Source organism: Brachyistius frenatus, unplaced genomic scaffold (assembly GCF_029030835.1).
Source record: "Brachyistius frenatus isolate BFR_SWC_R1_liver_20210118 unplaced genomic scaffold, ASM2903083v1 Contig_25, whole genome shotgun sequence".
Lineage (NCBI taxonomy): Eukaryota > Metazoa > Chordata > Actinopteri > Embiotocidae > Brachyistius > Brachyistius frenatus.
In genome coordinates this window covers 34,445-52,200 of record NW_027210624.1, presented here as the reverse complement: position 1 = coordinate 52,200, position 17,756 = coordinate 34,445, and the positions used below count along the sequence as shown (strand labels likewise).

The 17,756-nt window shown below is 43.7% G+C and overlaps 2 protein-coding genes across 4 annotated transcripts; one reads left to right on the top strand and one right to left on the bottom strand.

Annotated features, from left to right (window-relative positions):
- Nucleotides 1-335: 335 nt before the first annotated feature.
- Nucleotides 336-13,214, bottom strand: zfhx2 (zinc finger homeobox 2). 2 transcript variants are annotated; one of them, XM_069697929.1, is made up of 5 exons: nucleotides 13,081-13,214; nucleotides 10,159-10,317; nucleotides 8,720-8,780; nucleotides 4,231-8,408; nucleotides 336-3,455 (listed from the first exon to the last, which is right to left on the bottom strand). In XM_069697929.1, the coding sequence occupies exons 1-5, from the start codon at nucleotides 13,084-13,086 to the stop codon at nucleotides 3,018-3,020; spliced, it is 4,842 nt and encodes a 1,613-aa protein (XP_069554030.1). In that variant the 5' UTR covers nucleotides 13,087-13,214; the 3' UTR covers nucleotides 336-3,017. The 2 variants fall into 2 exon arrangements, with proteins under 2 accessions (XP_069554030.1, XP_069554029.1); XM_069697928.1 differs by lacking the exon at nucleotides 13,081-13,214 and adding an exon at nucleotides 12,340-12,489.
- A 729-nt stretch (nucleotides 13,215-13,943) lies between these two features.
- Nucleotides 13,944-17,177, top strand: thtpa (thiamine triphosphatase). Of its 2 annotated transcripts, XM_069697936.1 has the most exons (4): nucleotides 13,944-14,031; nucleotides 14,787-14,856; nucleotides 15,137-15,631; nucleotides 15,752-17,177. In XM_069697936.1, exons 2-4 carry the CDS (start codon nucleotides 14,787-14,789, stop codon nucleotides 15,853-15,855), a joined length of 669 nt encoding a protein of 222 aa, XP_069554037.1. In that variant the 5' UTR covers nucleotides 13,944-14,031; the 3' UTR covers nucleotides 15,856-17,177. The 2 variants fall into 2 exon arrangements, with proteins under 2 accessions (XP_069554037.1, XP_069554036.1); XM_069697935.1 differs by lacking the exon at nucleotides 13,944-14,031 and having other exon boundaries at nucleotides 14,775-14,856.
- Nucleotides 17,178-17,756: the final 579 nt, after the last annotated feature.

The window sequence follows — 17,756 nt, the reverse complement described above, 5'->3', positions numbered from 1 at the left end:
TTTCGGCGTCTGCCGCCTTCCTATTGGATAACCGAGCAGGAGGTTCCGGTCCTCAAATCGCATGTGGGCCTTTAATTGGATTACGTTTCTGTCAATCATATGTCCATCAGTCATTAGTAAACTGGCAAAGCCAATTGTTCAGCAAATTAATTCAAAGCATATTACGGTGTGCTATATCGTATAATAGTCTCTCTCCCCTCCAGCGCGACCTCAGTGACCTTTGCTTAAATATGCCACCCAGGTAAAACCTTAAGATTAGCCTATGGATCAATTAAGAAGTAAAACCTCAGTGGCACGCACACACATATGGCCCAGTTGCACTGCAATCAGACAGCTTTGCTTTGTTGTTCAACTGATTTTATTTTTTTCTGTATATCAAAGAAAGCATAATGGAGACCAAACACAAAAAAGGCAGGTACAAGTGAGGAGGAAAAATAAGCTTAATCAAAAGTCTAACGATTCATAACAACACTGCCACTATTATTGTTCAATATTCATAGGAATACCATACTTTTTGAGCAGAGGGGTGGCATTTAAAAACCATTATGGATCAATAATAATCAAAAACAGTGATGAGTAGTAATAATAAATCGTATAAGTAGTAGTACAGTTATAACAATAGTGATAATCAAAGTGACAATGAAACACATGAGAATAAAAAGCAGATCTCCATAAAAACGTATCTAGTTTGGACAGTGCAACACCGTGTGTGTGTGTGTGTGTGTGTGTGTGTGTGTGTGTGTTGTTTACGCGTGTGTAATCCCGGTCTTGAGGTTCAAGCACTGCAGTCCTTGCTTTACACACAAGATACAGTTTCCAACAGGAGTTCAAATTCTAACTCCTCAAAGGACAATTTTGACCCTCCTTGTTTCAACACACCACCAAAAGACTCTTGCAGTAATGGCTGTGTTCATTTGAAAATGTCTGTAGCTTGTGCAAAAATTGTGGACTAGTGCAAGTGTCAAGCCGTGGGATGTCCTTTACAGTTTGCATTTATGAACGCCTCACCCGCTCTCTGTCGACCTAAAGATTGCTTTTTGGTTTTTGAATGACAGAAAGCAAAGGGAGGATAACTTTGGAATATCAGTTATTTTTTTTTAATATATTTCTTTACAAAAGTTCATGTTTCAGTTTTGCATTTTGTTAAAACTATCAATAGTAACATTAATATACAACTTAAATTGAAGGAAAACATCTTTAGTATGTTATGTGTCCTTCAACACAGCACCATCTTATTAGCTCTCAGTCGACACATTGTTTCCTAATATGCTTCCTAGATTTGAGTAACCATTAGTCCCTTAAAGATAATAGTAATACCCAACTGTCTCCCTTGTCATGGTTTCCAGACATTAGATCTCATTTCACAGCACATATATCAGAATCACTACTTCTGCTTCAAAACTGAGCAAAATGAGGGGAAAACAAAGAAAACAGCCCATTTTCAAGCCCTGTTCTCTAGAAGTTTGGCTTTTGACCTAAATAGAAATCTGTTCTGCCAGTTCTTAAATTGCTTTTATTATCGTTTGTATAAATATCGTAATGTAAATAAAATGAGTACTTAACTTTTCCCGTCTTATACACAGTATTCATGGCAAAAATTTTAGGAAATCGGTCTGACCCTCCTCCGTGCCATAGGGGTGAAATGAATTCACCTACATTATGCGAGGATCACCTGGGCTTGAATTTATATACCTGGTGGCCTTTCCTCTTAAGGCTGTCATATTTCTTACACAAACACCTACAGCAGGTGTAAAAACAAGTAGCTCCCGCAACAGGTCTGAAGAGCAGCATTCCAAAATGAGTCCCACACACACACACACACGTTTGGGTGGGAGGAAGAAATTTACAGCGTCAAAGAACTTCGATGTAAAAGCAAGATAGTTGGTAATTATAGTCCTTGGCCGAAAGAATGCTGACAACTTTACAGGCAGGATTTGCTATGTTCTAGATAGAGAATATGACATTCAGAGTCCCCCCCTCCCCTCCAAAACAAATGGATGTAAAAGCATTTTGGAACAAAGCTCTTCTCCGATTATATACCCAGGTCTGACACGGTTATGCTCACACCTAAAGCATGTCTCATTTAATTAGCAAAAATCAATTTATTTCTCGTGATTTATATAAAGGCATCCAGCATGCATTAATGTATCTTTACATAAAAAGACACTTGCATTAGAATGCTTAAAAACATTTCAAACAATGTAAAATGTGTCAAAGTGCGGTATGCCAAAGATTCTACTTTCCTCAGCTTCTTTTTGCGCTGTCTATTTGGATTGTCGTGAAAATATGAACATGGAAATGGGGGCGATTCAAACAGCCCTATTCTCTCAAATGTACCACTTTTATATCCCAAATGAGAAGACACAACACTCTTCAGAGCACACTCTTGTTGCAAATAAAAACATGATGGTTAATACCAGTTCTTCCTCTCCCAACGGTTCAGTCCAGTTACGTTATATCCAAGCAATCTTTGCCCTAAAAGTAAAAGTAGGCGCGAGAAGAAAAAAACAAAACAATTCCACAGGAGCAAACTGGGAGTTATTAATGTGAGTATTTCATGTTATTATCCCAAAAGGTGTTTCCGGGCCAACCACTGCCAAAAAAGAAAAACTTGCATCAACTCAAGCATTCCAAGTTGAGTGCCTTTACAAATTATAGGAAGGTCTTGGAACTAAGGTAGTACATAACCACAGGGTTAGGACCAAAAATGTTTGGATAAAGTGTTTGAGGGAAAACTGGAAAGGGTTTTAAATCACTCATCAGACAGCAACTGATTAAGTGACAAGCAGCATGGAAAGAGTCTGCTGTTGTATTTGATTCCAGATGAACTCTGTAGATTAACGGATATCAAGTCAGTGACGGGTCAGCGAAGGATAGCGGGTGCAGGGGGAGCCAACGTCAAAAACTAAAGAATATTAGCTTTTGAAGATTAGTGCTCAAACTCTTTTATTAAAATCTGAGGAGCCCAAATGGGCCCCACAATAAAGTCAGTGTGCAGACCAATCCTGATCTGAGTCTTAACTGTTGCTGGTGGCCGTCGGTGGAGGCAACTCGACAATGATCTCCCCTCCAGAACCAGCGCCAGAGCTGGCGCCAGTAGAGGAAAGAGACACCTGCGAGCCCGGCGCGACGCTGCCGGGTCCGCTGTTACCGCTCCCGTTCTTGTTGACGAGTGCCGTCGGCTGGCCAAAGTTAGTGGTTCTCAGGGTTGCCAGGTGACGTGGGGAGAAGACGTGGGCCCTTGCTGCGGCCCGGGATTCAAAGGAGACGTTGCAGGCGTCGCAGTGGCCCGTCAGGGTCTCCTTTGGCACCGGCTGGCCGGCCACTGGGGAGGCTGGAGGTTCGGTAACCGTTAGCTGAACGGGCTTGGGCAGGATGGGGCGATTTGCTTTGAGCGCATTGTACTGCAGGTAGCTTCCTGAGCTCATGTCCACCTTCCCACCTGACAGAGGAGACTGGGAACCCGGAGTTGGAGTTGAGAAACAGATAGAGAGGGGAAGAAGGAATATGTTTAATATTGGATCTGCTAACAGCACAACTTTCTGTAGTTTTAGACTGAAAAGAAAAAAAATTAAGCAGACTGTATAATTGCTAACAAGGTAAGAGATAGAAAACTGAGTTATTTTGGTGCTCTTCAAAAATTATAGTTACTACAGTCCCAGTAATAATGCAGCAGTATACATTTCATGACAATATGCATTTTTCAGATTTTGTATCTTATCTTTTCTGTAGGATGTATTAGGCCAACGAAGGCTATTGAGCAGAAGGACTATATGGTGATAATACTTATATTTGCAAGGTACCCATTTCATTGGATTATTCAAAAGACATTCACATGGTTTCACATTATTCATTAACGGGTTCTCGACGCATTTTCCAGGCTGCATATTGCATATGACTGAAATTAATATTATGTTATTGATATTATTAATTCACCTTATAATGTAGCAAAAAAGTAACGTGAAACATCTAATCTGTTCCACTTAAATGCATTTTAGACAACATTGACAAATCAATAACAAAACAAAAAGTTTTCCCTCTTGAACTGCATACTTTGAATTGTCTATTTAAAAAAAAACAAAAAAAACAACCCAATGTGATATCTACTAAAAAAAAAAAAAAGTTTCACGATTCCCCAGTGAGACACCTGGCTGTTCATTCAACACGTCTTCATTAGTGTAGTGGCATGAATGAATTCTGCAGGAAAGACTTCTGGAGTTGCCGGCTTACCATTTTCTCCTGCTGCAGCCTCCACCGCTTCTCCTTGGCTCTGGTATTTTGGAACCAGATCTGCACCACCTTGAGCGGCAGGTTGAGCTCTGTGCCGATTGCCTCGCACTCCATGGCGTTTGGGTGGGCGCAGGTCTCGTAACACGACTGCAGAATGGACAGCTGTAGACAGGACAAGTGAGTGCGCGGCCTACGGCTGGATGAGTGGGGCAGGAAGCTGCTTTCTGTGGGGCTCGATTTAGCTACAACCGGGGTGGAAGGGCTGGCTACTTTGGCAGAGCTGGGGATATTCGGGCTGACTGGTGCAATGCTGGGGGTGGGAGGAGGGGGGATGGTACGAGGAGGGGTGTGTGTGGGAAGAGCCAGTTGTTCTCTTGAGAGCGTATTTATCTTAATTGGGACTTTGGGGGTCCAGTAGTTCAGCCCATTCTGTTTCTGCGGCACCACATTTGTGGCTGAAGGCCTGTTGTTGATGGGAGTCGTGGGGAGCTTCGGCACCATGCGGTTAGTGGTCCCTGGTCCGGGTCCCATCTCATTTTCATTGTCTTTCTCCTCATCAGTCTTCTCCTCCTCGCTCTCCTCTTCCAGCTTTCGTTTCAGGACTGGCCGTGGGGCGATGGGAATTGGATCCTTGGGAGGTGCCAAGAGGACAGGGCTATTGACTTTGGGTGCAACTTTAACCATAGTGACATTGCTGGTGGTTTCAAGCTTGGTCTTTGGCACTGCAGAAGCACTGCTGCTCACAGGAGACGCTGTGGTGGAAGAAACTACCTCCTTGGGCTTGATAGGAACAGGGGCTATTTTTTTCAGTAAAGCTGGTTTGCCCAGCTCCTTTACAGGCTCCCTTTCGGTCTTCATGAGGGTGCGCACAATTGGAGTAGTTGTAATGCACCCAGTATTGTTTGGAGGAGACTTATTGGAGAATATGGGTTTGGAAAGAGGCCAAGTAAATTTGATGAGAGGTTTGCCTACTGCTGCCAAGGTACCGTCGCTGATGAATCGGACCTCCCCTTTTCTTTCTCTTGCCCTCATGTTTTGGAACCAAATCTGAACAACCTTCTTTGGAAGGTGGACCCACTCAGAAATCTGTTCAAACTCATGTTTCCCAGGATTTGGGTCTTTGAAATAGCAGCCATACAGAATGTCAAGTTGTTCAGCTTGAATAATGGTCCTTGAACGCCGCATATCCCGATACCTTTTTCCTTTGGACTTCCTCTGCTGCTGCTCTCGCTCCTTTTCCCGCTCCTTTTCTCGTGCTCTTTCCAAGAGTGTGGTATTCATTTTCTCTGCTGCTCTCATGTAAATGGTAGACTTAGTCATATTACAGCAGTTGACCAGATTCATACTGCTGTTGGAAGAGGGTACGGCAGTGATGGATTCTGGCTTAACCTGGACGACTACAAGACCTTTGGATGTGGGCCTCAGTCCAAGCCCGTCCAGCAACTGTCCCTTCTGTGCTGCGATTTTATCAGCAAGAGAAGATGAGGAAGAAGCAGATTTGGAGTTGTTTTTCCCCATACTGAGATCCAGAGCAGACTCGCAGTCATCACCATTGGACAAGTAATGAGAAGTTTGGTTATGGGAGGAGAGAGACTGTGAGAGAAGAGAGCCAGAGAAGCGCGTGATGGTTGGCGGGTTGGGAAAGATAGGTACTTTGCTCCCATCTCCAATCAGTGAAGGAGTAAGAGAAAGGACGTAGGGGCTAAGAAACTGAGTAGAAAAGGGAGTGAGGGACAAAGGAAGTGAGTGCAGAGCACCTGCTGGAATCTCAAGGTGAGAGTGTGAACCAGGAGGATCCGCTTGGGCCTCCAACTCTAGATCCACATCTGGGTCCAGTCTCTCCTTCTTCACCTCCACCTCGTCACGCTCAAACTCCCCCTTTCGTTTTCGCCGCTGACCCGCTCCACCCTCCTCATCTTCGTACTCATCCTCTGCATCCGAGAGAAAAACAGTTGTTGAGCGCAATACCTTTCCTCCAACTGACCCCTTATCACCATGGACCTCCCGCTGTGCTTCATCTTTAGCGGGGCTTTCAGGACCTTCCCTGTAAGACCCATTCTGACTTTCCTCATCAGAAACAATGACAGAGGTGTATACCTCATTTTCGGAGTCAGAAGTGAGACAGGAATCTCCCCGACCGTCCCTTCCCAAACTCCTCTGTTTCCGTTTCCCTCTTGTACTGGACAAATCTATTGCCTGACTACCTGACGCTTCGGCGTCATCCTCACCTTCCGCTATAATCAATGAGCTTTCTTCATCATCGTAGTCATTATCCGAACCCTGGTTTTGTCTTGAAAATGCAGCCAGGTGTTCCAACTCCGTCGCCCTCTGTCTCTGTTTGGCATGTCGGGCTTGGGTCAGCCACCTGCGGACCCCTTCTTCAGAAAGACCTACTTCTCTGCCCAGCGCCTCACAGTCCTCCCGAGGAGGACTCGCCGCATCAGCCTCACTCCGCGACTCCAAGAAGGCCCAGAGGACCTCCGACTGGAACTCCGACAGCGCTGGAAGGTCTGGATAAATGGATCCCATTGTGTTACAATGAAGTCGTGTTTGGTCGATAGTTAAGGCATTTGTACTCGGGCTGGATTTTGGGGTGCCAAAAGAGCCGCACGGGCTTGTGCCTGATTGTGATTTTTGCGGAGTAGAATCAGGGCTGAGCGTAAGGTTTAAATTTACAGGACTGAAGCTCGAGTTGCTGGGCACAGATGCAGAAGGCGAGAGGTTGTTATTGCGGAGGCTCTTCTCTGTGCCCGCTGGGGAGAGATTCAGGCTAGCTGCTTTATCACCTTCCAGGTCCAACTGATTAGTTGAGCTGTCTCCATCTGTTGTGCTATCTCCTTGTGCCTTCTCATTGTCTTCATTATTCTCCACCTTCACTTTGCTTTCTTTATTGCGACACTGTGCAAGTTCTTTACTGCTGCCTTCCGTAGGTTTCTCTGCTTTAATGTCCTTTGTAGTCCTGTTGTCCCTGTCTTTGATCTGATCCGAGACCTTCTCGACGACAGTCTCATCGCTGTCCTGCCTTTCTTGCTCTCTCTCACACTTTACAATCTGCATTTGCTCTTCCAGACAGGGCTGTATGTTTGTTGGAAGTCCTGCAGAGGGCCACTGGTTCTGTAGGCTGTTAAGTCTTTGGGTTAGGAGGGCTTGCTGGGCTGGGCTGAGACCTACGAACGGCACACATTGGGTAAGGAGCTGGCCTTGCTGGTTCTCTTGGTGCTGCTGAGTTTGGGCTTGAAGCCCATTTAAAATCAATGGCATGACCATTTGTGGCTGAGGCACGAGCTGAGGTGCAGTGATACCAGGAGCGGCACCAGCCGCGAACAGGGAGGGCAGGAGGGAGTGTGAGAGGGTATTGGGATTTGATGTGAGGAGGGTGAGAAAGGCTGAGAGCGCCTGAGCTGAGGCCACCGGAGAGGTGAGGAGGGAGGGAGCCACTTGTGATGTTGGAATTCGCTCTCCTTCGTTTGCAGCGGTCACCATCAATGTCCCGGGAGCAGCACAGTTGGTGGCGGTAACCAACTGACTGGTTCCACTTCCAGTGGTCACTACACTGTTCAGAGCGCTGGTCGTGCCGCCTCTCAAAATCGCAGTCGCTCCTGCGCTGTTTGCAGCATGTGCAGCGATTCCAGCATTTCTGCTGCGGGTCTGGTGCAAGACAGATTTCATATGGCTCTCGAGGGTGATGGCGTGATTGTAAGAGACTCGACATACAGCGCACTGGTAGGGTTTGTTTGATATATATGGCCGAGACAGGACTGGAACTGCTGGCGTTGGGAGATTACTTTCTGCACCTTGCCTTGCAGAGCCTGTTGTCATTCTCTGAATGTGGGATGCAGAGTTATAATGAACACTCAAGGCAGTCCTGCTGGGAAAACTCTCCAGGCAGGCGTTACATTTGAAGGACCGGGTGTTATTTTCAGCTGGCACACCATTTTTAACAACTGACTTTTCACTGGCATGTGGGATTTCTGTGTTTTCAGTTGCATTTTGCTGTTTGGCTCCGGTGTGTGGATTTCCCTCCTCTTCTGGCTCAGCTTCACCTCCCTCCTGTTCCATTATTCTCTCTTCCTCCATCTCTTTGTCTGCAAGCGTCTGGGTAGCGTCTGAGCTCTCGCTAGATTGGCAGGGGTCTGAACTGACGTCTTCGGCGTGCTTTAGTTGTGAAGATTCAGCATCTGATAAAATGGATACACATTTAACTCTTATGTTCCAGTAACAGGAGTACTAACCGATAACAGACGTACTGAATGTGATTTGTAAGGGTGGCCGTATCGATGGTTTTATCCACAGCCCACATCAGAGGCAATTTTCCATATTATGCATAGTTTAATAATTTGCGTAACACAATTCCAATGCCACAGATAGATGTATGTTATAATAACCCACTTAATTAGTGTTGTTACAATAAAAACAGATCAGATGCATGTGTTTATATAGAGTTCAATTTTGCCAATTTCTTTTCATAATTTCAGTATTTAAGACTCACCTGAAACTTTTTGAGCACCTTTGTCCTCTTGTACTCCGCTGGCAGCCTGTTTGAGAACAGCCTGTTTAACAAGAAGGGGGGAGTCAGCAAAAATCCCCACAGCAAACTTTTCTCTGCAATGGCTCCTTTCAGAGGAGCTGAATGCTATAATGTAGCCTTTTGAGCGGCACAACATTTGGGCGTGACTCGATGATGTGTGGTTGTATTACACATAGCAAGCCTGGCTGGCCTTTAATTTGCAAATTACCCTGAAGGCATAAATTAAGGCTTGTTTGATCAATTCATCCACAAATAAAATTCCCTCCATTTCTTAACACTATACATTACTAAACCATCATGGTTCACTGTAAACAGTTTGTTCAGTGAGGTGCTTACTTTTTTTCTTGTTCCACGTTTGATGTCTACTCAACAAATACTTCCAAAGTGACTTACTTGGTAACTCGCTTATCCAAACAAAGACATATTGAAACTATTAAAAGAACAAACTGCCGAGTGCAAAAAGGGAATTTGCACAAACAAGTCATGAAAACAGACACAATTGAAACTTTTGAAACTAGTTATTAATGCACATGCAGATTATGCAGAAATAAACAGGTTATTTTCCTCTTGCTTGTATGTAAACAGGTCTCCTTTGAACCTCAACATAATTTAGGTGAGAAAGTTGAATAACACACTTGGACATTAATTTTGGTGAGCATCCATCTTTGTTATTACACAGTAAAAGATTTTGTGTAGAAGATTGTGATATAAGATTATACATATTTATAGTGTTTGTAAATAAACTGAATCCATTCAGCCTGTTTTACTCACTCTTCTTTATGTTTTTATTCTTCATGTTTGACCAAAACAGGGAATTAATAAATTAATTTAAAAAAAGGTATGCAGCTCTCTGATGGATCCTTTTTCAGATACATTAACATTCACTGCAGCACCAGAGTCAAGAGACACTTTGGCAGCAATTAGACCACTAATTTGGTCAAGCTCACATACATTGGAAGAGTTTTTATAAAATGTGGTCAAAGTCTACTTGTGATCACTGTTCCCCTTTGTGAATGTGCTTTTCCTGTTTTTTCTTCATTGCCATGACTTCATACTTCTCCCCTTGCCTCGTCACATAATTACAGTGTTTGTTACTTCTGTAGTTCAGCCGACAGCTCTCAGGCTTTCTTATCTTTGCAACCTCAAAAGCAAACATTTCATTGAATAAACAAATCAAGAAAGAATAAATTTAACAACCTTATGAATGATTCAATATATTTTTTAGTCTAATCCCTGTAAATCATTCGGCAACAAGTGGGCTCATTAAACTTTATGCACATAACTGATCTATTACCCAACATAATTAGGTCATGCCCCAAAGGGTGTATAACAAGTTGCTGGGGGGAGGAAAAAAAAAACATGCTACTCCAGCCATATGACATATTTTGGCCAACACTTACAATGTCCAGCAGTTTGTCTACACACGATGGAAGTACGCTGTGTTGCTCATTGAGATGTAGAGAAAGGGAAGATCTGTCTGGTTGCCCTTTTTGGCACAAGGGGCACAACCACTCTGCCACTCCATTCCTTTCACTGCACACTGTCTCTCCAGACTCCTCCTAACAAAGAAAAACAGATGTTCGAGAGTGCTGCTCATCTCTTTTTTTAAACCACACATGCAAGTATAAACTACTTCAGAAAGAAAATACAAAAAGGAATGCAAATGTGATGTCAGGAAGTAACTTTACAGAAGGGATTTCATGTGACCAAGAGCAAGAAGGGTTTGTTGATCAAGCGCCCGATTTTAGGTGACCTGCATTGTCGTGTTTAACAATTTGACCCCACAATCAGAAGCAACACATCACAACACTGCAATCATTTTCAGAAGTAAAACTAATCCCATCCGCTTCTCAATCTTACACGTCTTTGAAGTTGTTTCAATGCTAACTATGCTTTGTAGGGAGGTTCCCATTAGTTTGTCTGCAATGATAGCATCAAATTACACAATAATGCAATTGTTCAAATGCCACCTTTGTAATGTAAAAAAAAAAGCCTCTATGTTAATGCTTGCAGCAGGTTTTCGATTACAGTCATAAACACCCAAGTGGCTTCAAGATAAAAGATGAATTGCTTCACACCTCCGTTTTCAATTAGAGCAGCAACAATTAGTTGATTACTGAGTCATCTTTCTAATGAAAATATGCAAATATTCGGATTCCAGCTTCTTCAATGTGACTGTTTTCTCATTCCTTTACTGTCTCCATGATAACCTCACTATATTTTATTCGTGGTCTGTTGTTTGCGACAAAACGGGACATTGAAAGCAGCACTTCAGGCTTACAGAAACACCAGGGGGATGTTTTTCACTATTTCCTGGCATTTTTAAAAGATCGACCCACTAAACACTTAATTGAAAAACAATCAACAAATCGACCAATAACGAAAAATAGTCGCTAGTTGCAGCTCTAAATGTCATCTAATGTTCAAAAAAAAAAAAAAAAAACACTGACCCAACATCACATACGTGCGCATAAATGGTATTAAACGCAGACAATACCGAGTAAAACTCAAACCACTGCCTGTAATGTCCCTCCGACGAGTCATTTGCCCGTTTAGACCGATACAAGCACCATGAGGCCGATGCATCACATACAGTCTGACACCATGCTGCATCTGCTCAACATGCATGATTCACACAAACCACGACTCCCGTGCAGCTTTAAGGAAATCAAACACACCACTAATAGTCTGGGTTTCTTTTTGTTGTTGTTGTTGTTGTTTTTAAACCCACACTGTTTTGATAGATAGATATATTTTTCCTGCAAGCGTTCATAATCCAAGATGCAGCCAAGACAGCGACTCAAACACACACACACAAGCCCGAGAGGAGAAATACCAACACAGCTCCGGTCCTCACTTCCTCGTCATGCCAATTAGCAAGCTAGCTCGGTTATATGGCCAGATAACATGTCGACGGGTCTCCGTGTTCAGAGTACATCACCGCCGCACAGCTCCTAATCACCGGGGTTTATCATTAAAAAGCCGATATATAACGAGACGGACGCTCTTCTCGGCCACAGTTGGCTAATTAACGGAGCGGTCTAATTAGCTGCGCCGACCGGAGACGAATCAATTAGCTAGCGGTGCTAAAGGCGGCGGAGCCCCCCGTAACGCTCCTGGGAGAGAAGGGCTAGCTGGTCGCTTCTGAGAAATAACCCCGCAGCGGAGACACACACTTCTCTTGAAACTGCAAAAAGAAAAGACAAGGGGGCAGGCGTCAGCGTCCCCTCGGTGTCTCCGGCTGGGCGACCATTAAATTAATAAACAACACACACAAAAAAAAAAGGGGGTCGAGCCATTAACAGTCGTGTCACTTTGCTAGCTAGCCTGTTAGCAGGCGGAGATAATTAACCGCTCCTCAAACTGTCTCCTCCGACCTCCTCCTCCTCCTCCTCCGCTCCTCCGGGGGGCCCGGAGGTGGGGGAGCCGCGGCTCCCGACAACACCGCCTCGGTTCACCCGCGGAGACTAAATAACACTCACTTTTAGGCTCCAGCGCGCGCGCACACACACACACACACACACACACACATACACGCGAGAGAGAGCGAGAGAAGCCTCGGCCTCGAGTAGTTTCCTCACCCCGCTGATTGCGTGCTGCCAGTCGGGCATGTAGCGTCGCGCCGCCCGCCGCCTGCTGCTCAGCGGCGCAAATTGAGGCCTAGCCGGACTAAAGCCATTTAATTAATGAACGTGGGCTCCGTTTACAGATGTGGTAGAAACAACTCGCACCCTCCACCTCCTCCTCCACCTCCTCCTCCTCCTCCTCCCTCGCCGCCCAAAGCAGTCCCCCTCTTTTTTTTTTCTTTTTTTTTTCTTGACGCGTCCCAGCGCCCAAATCCATACCTTAAACACTTACGGTGCAACACATGGCCGTGGAAACTCTCATTTCAGCAGCTCCGAGTCGTAATTGACGAGAGAATTAGTCGATATATAAAAAATAATAATAATAATAATAAATTAAAAAAAAGAAAGCGACTTGAAGCGGAGTACGTGCGGCCGCGGTCGGCTTCGACGACGGGGGTGGTGTTTGTAAAGGAGCAGGCGGAGAGAGAGAGAGAGGCGACGGGCAGAAAAAGTTTGGGATTTAACGTTGTATTTGTGACCGGGATCGGATCGGATTAGTCCGGGACACGGAGCGTCGTCCGCCCGAGCCCGAGCCCGTCGCAGGCCACTCTCCCCCCCGCTAGAATCGGCGCAATTAACCGATCGCGAATGACGTTTAATTAAAGTTCGGAGCAATTAGCTAATGCGTTGTTGTTGTTGTTGTTGTTGTTTTTTAATTTTTTTTAATTTTTTTTTTTTTATTATTATTATTATTACCTGCATGGTCGCCGCTCCAGCACACGCGTGCACACACACACACACACACGCACATACGCACACACACACACGCTTTCCTCTGTGGCTCCTCAGAAGTGAAAAGTTTTCTTGCCTGCCCTCTCTCTCTCTCTCTCTCTCTCTCTCCCTGTTCTCCCTCCCTCCCTTCCTCCCTCCCTTCCTCCCTTCCTCCCCTCTCTCCTTCCCCTCTTCCCTCTAGTAAACAGACCACAGCTCCCCCCAAGGCTGATTGCTGACATTCAGAAGGGACAGACACGGCTATCAAAATCCCTTATGTAACCCCGCAGATACGAGAGATTACCAACGTGTGCTCCGACACACCAAATACTTATCGGGCGATGTAATTATGGGATGGAAAAAAATATATATATATATATATAAAAAAGAAAGAAAGAAAAGACGCCTGATGGATGCATTAAGAAAAAATAAAAATAAATAAATAAAAGAAGTATTAGATTACGCGGAGTCCCCCTGGACGTGAACCCTGTCCTCGTTTTGAGGTTGAAAGGTGAATAATAAATGAGTCCTCGTCCTGCCAGCTCGGGTCGTCACAAAGAGCGTGACGAGTTAATTCATGCTGAATAATAAAGATGTGACTCTGCTCGCCTCGCCTCGCGAATTATGACATGTTTTCAATCAAACGATAGGTGTGGCTCACATCAACAGTCGAGTATGTGGGATAAATATTTATGAAGAGGGGTGGAGGGATGGGGGTGGAGGCGGTGGAGGGTTGGGGTGGGGTAGAGGGGATTAAAACTGCACCATCTGTATGCCCCTGCGTTACTGGGACAGGAAGTGATGTTCCTGAATACCCTTTATAGGTGTCCCTAATTGCGCCTGTGCGAAATAAACTTTGCTGACGTGTAGGGACTGATCTGTCGACTGAGCTGTTTGATGCCGATTTATTTGGATTGCAGGACTTAAACTGTGAAGGTGTGTGTGAGGAGGGGGGGGGGCAGTTCACTAAATTCACGGAGATTTGTTCTTATAACACTGCGGTTCAGTTTGCGGATTTTGACTCTCAGCAGACGCTTGGGCTAATTGACTTGAGTCTTTGAGACAGGTGCGATGATCTGCGGGAGATACTGCTGAATTATTTTATTGTTAGTGTGGATAGCAGCTGCGTATATTTACTCAAGCACTATTGTACTTGTACTTTATTAAGAGTATTTATATTTAATGCTACCTTATACGTCCTGCGTCTATTCGACAGCTTTAGTTTCCAGTTACTAAAATGAAGATTTGACACAATGGATAGTATAACAACACAACACATCGCTCAGGATTAAACCAGTGGTTTCCAACCTGTTTAATTTGTAAGATTTACAAAAATCATTGTCGTGTCGGGATCACATTTCAGATGTCTGAGCTCCATCAAATATTGCAAAAACAATTTAAGTGCAGTGTTTCAGTGGTGGAAGTTAATTTACACAGTTGGTCACTAGAGAAGCTTTAGAAGATTTATACTATTAAAAGTTATTTTGTATTACAATTACTTTGATTAATAAAAAAAAGTGACATAAAGGATTAAAAACAACACGTCGTTTTGCCTTTGCCCATTATAAACACAATTTCTAAATATTTTACACAGTTATATTTATATCAGTCAGTCCTACAGTGGATTAAAAGAAACGTGCCTGTATTTGCAATCAGACCATATTGCCAGTGTCAATCTTATGTTATTTCAGATGAGCGTGGAAGTGGAGAGAAAATTTGTATGCAATGCTGACACCCTGAAAACACTGGAGGAGATCGGAGGTATGCATTTGACTCGTCTACCATGTTTCCACGAGTACATTCAGAACTGAGGTATTCAGCTGATGCCACAACAGCTTGATAGTCACTGAAAGGCTTTTCCAACATTTAATGACACTAATTGCTGTTGTGTAACTGTAGTGACTCTGGCCATCTGTCTCTTGTTAATCATGAAGTGTAATTATCTGTATCCGCCTTGTCAGTATTTGATTTATTTATTTATCCTTTTTTTTTTTTTTTTTTTTTTTAACTTGTTTCTCTTTATCTCACTTCTTTCCTTCAGCCGTTTGCGTGGGCCAGCGCCAGTTTCTTGACCAGTATTTTGACACCCCCGAGTTTCACCTGACTTTGAGAGACATGTGGCTGCGTAAACGTAAAGGCTGCTGGGAGCTGAAGTGCTCGACCTCAGCAGTCGGTGGGACAGAAGAGCTGAGCGGAGAACGGTCCAAAGCGGCAGCGCTGTGTACTCGTTACAAAGAGATAACCGATCTACCTGAAATTTACCCGAGAGTGAAAGAGGTCATTAAAGACGCTTGTGAGGACACAGAGGCAGCTCTCATGCTGGAAGACGAGTCGTGGCTGAGCAAACTGAATCTGGCATGCTTTGCAGAGTTTACAACAGATCGGCGGTCATTCACTTTAGAGGAGGAGGGGTTGCAGATAGATCTGGACCAAGCTGACTTTGGCTACCATGTGGGAGAGATAGAGGTGCTCGTACCAGAGGGAGGAGATGTGCAGTCTGCGCTGGAGAAGATCAGGAAAACCGCTCAAAAGCTGGGTGGGCTTTTAAACTGCCCAAACATTGAATTCAGTTACTTTCATGTATTGAGTTCATAAATATCATTTTGGTTCTCTGTGACATGAAGTAGTAAAGATTTGTTTTCCTTCTTCCTCACAGGCCTGCCCACTGGAGATCAGCGAGTTGAAGGGAAAATGACTGTTTACCTGAAAAGAAATCACCCAGAGCACTATGCAAAACTACTGAGTAAACAAATTCTTTAAGAGCTGTTAAGCTTTTTCTGTGATGCTGAATATATTTGACTTCTACATATTCTTATTTATAAGAACAAGGTATTATTTATCAGAAAATCAATTCTGAAAGGTGTTTAATTGAAACACGGTTGTGTCTAAATTTGCAAAGATGCTGAAAGTGGATCTCGTTGGTGGACATTTTGTTGTGTTGAAATCGTTGTTATTACACGCCTACAGGCTTCATCATATTTAAATGTGAGAGTCAAAGTAATTAATAATTTGAAGGTTAGGCACAGCGTTTTCCCTCGAACCTGTTGATACATGTCTTTGCTTTCTGCAGCCGTCTGCTTACCGTCCTGCTTCACAAACATCCTCATCTGACTGTGAGTCAGCTATTGAAGGTTTAGTGTTCGTGACTTCCGAGTGAAGCGACAGACAGACGACACACAACGTCCCACAAAATAATGCATCATCTCATGTCACGAAGTGGCCAATGTTCTATCGAACCACAAAGCTGAGTCTGTGTGCTCATGGATAAATCTCCTGAATGTTTCCTGACTACCGACAAGGAAAGCTGCTATTCATTTTGTGTTTTTACACTCTGTGTTGTTCAGAGTATTTATGATCTAATTATGTGACATCAGACAAAATGTCCTTATTATAATGACAGAATGAGTTTCCACCTGTTAGCTGCAGAAACAGATGAGCGGAGATATTGAATGTATCGATCGAGTCTTCCTTTTTGCTTTATGCTTTTGTTATGCAACGTACATCATATTGTGATTAGTATGCAGACGCTGCAGGCTTCAGTCTACTCTGCAGCTCTGGAGTAACAGTAACAATTCTCGGCATGCCTCAGACACCTTGAGATTACAGTGAGAAAAAATTAATTGACGGTATCTTATTATAACATGTTACCATCATAACTAGCTGTTTTTTGTGTTAAAGGAAATTCTTTATCGGGATGCATAACAAATTAGAGGGAGAACAGAACATGCGATGATATTTAGAGACTAAGGAGGGGAATAAAAGATTACAGAACCAACCGTGCCATGAAAAAAATAATCTTAAACTGTCACTCTGGATAAGCAAAGATGTTCTGTGAAATGAAGATGTTTTCTCAGTGATAGAATCAGACTGGACAAAGTCCTATGTCGTGTCTTCTTGATGACAATCTCATGTATACTGATTAACAAGAGCAGAATCTCACTGTGTATTCTCAGATGTTTAAAAAAATTAAAAAAAACCCTGCTTGGTTCATTCAAAAGCTCATTCCTGCTTTACTGTCGTGGCAACATGACTTAAATGCTCCAGGGGACCGACTTGTAATAAAAGATAAGTTACCACAGTAACGCATTGATCGTCATCATCTTAATCATTTCAGGCTGTGATCAGTCAGGTGGAGGTGATGACAAATGTTTCTCAGAGGTTGAAATGAGCCTCCTGACAGATTGTTCTGCTGGTCTCATCTCCAGTGCACCAACACTCCTCCCGGACACCTGGGATTCACACACAACAGAGAATAATGTGCATACGTATGATTACTTTCACAATCTGAGAAATGGTCCTCCGAAGAACAAGCCTTTTCTGTTTATCAGTCTCCGTTCTCTCAGCTGAGCGCCCAAAATCCTCGTCCTGATCGCAGCACTCGGCACTGGAGACCAACGTCATGCACGACCACTGACTTACACTGACAGGCCGCATCTGTTCTCGTTAAACATCATGCAGCTGCTCCCTTCATAAAATACAAAAACAACATTGAAATTACATTTGTTTGTTTTTTAATGAAATCTACAGCACATGCACAGTATTACAAGCATAAAGTAAAGCATGCATGTTTTAAACCAAACCAATGCTGACCTATGTAAGTAAATGTTATGTAAGCAACACCGAGGTTTCATGGCTTTCAAAAGGTAAGTGGGGTTCATTCT

Excerpts from the sequence above, each read along its gene's own strand:
- zfhx2 (XM_069697928.1), bottom strand. The coding sequence starts at position 12,369 with ATGCCCGACTGGCAGCACGCAATCAGCGGG. Across the intron at positions 8,781-10,158 it reads TAGACAAACTGCTGGACATT|GCTGTTCTCAAACAGGCTGC; the intron begins GTAAGTGTTGGC and ends CTTGTTAAACAG. Across the intron at positions 3,456-4,230 it reads GGCTGCAGCAGGAGAAAATG|TCTCCTCTGTCAGGTGGGAA; the intron begins GTAAGCCGGCAA and ends CCGGGTTCCCAG.
- thtpa (XM_069697935.1), top strand. The coding sequence starts at position 14,775 with ATGTTATTTCAGATGAGCGTGGAAGTGGAGAGAAAATTTGTATGCAAT. Across the intron at positions 14,857-15,136 it reads AACACTGGAGGAGATCGGAG|CCGTTTGCGTGGGCCAGCGC; the intron begins GTATGCATTTGA and ends TCTTTCCTTCAG. Across the intron at positions 15,632-15,751 it reads GAAAACCGCTCAAAAGCTGG|GCCTGCCCACTGGAGATCAG; the intron begins GTGGGCTTTTAA and ends TCTTCCTCACAG.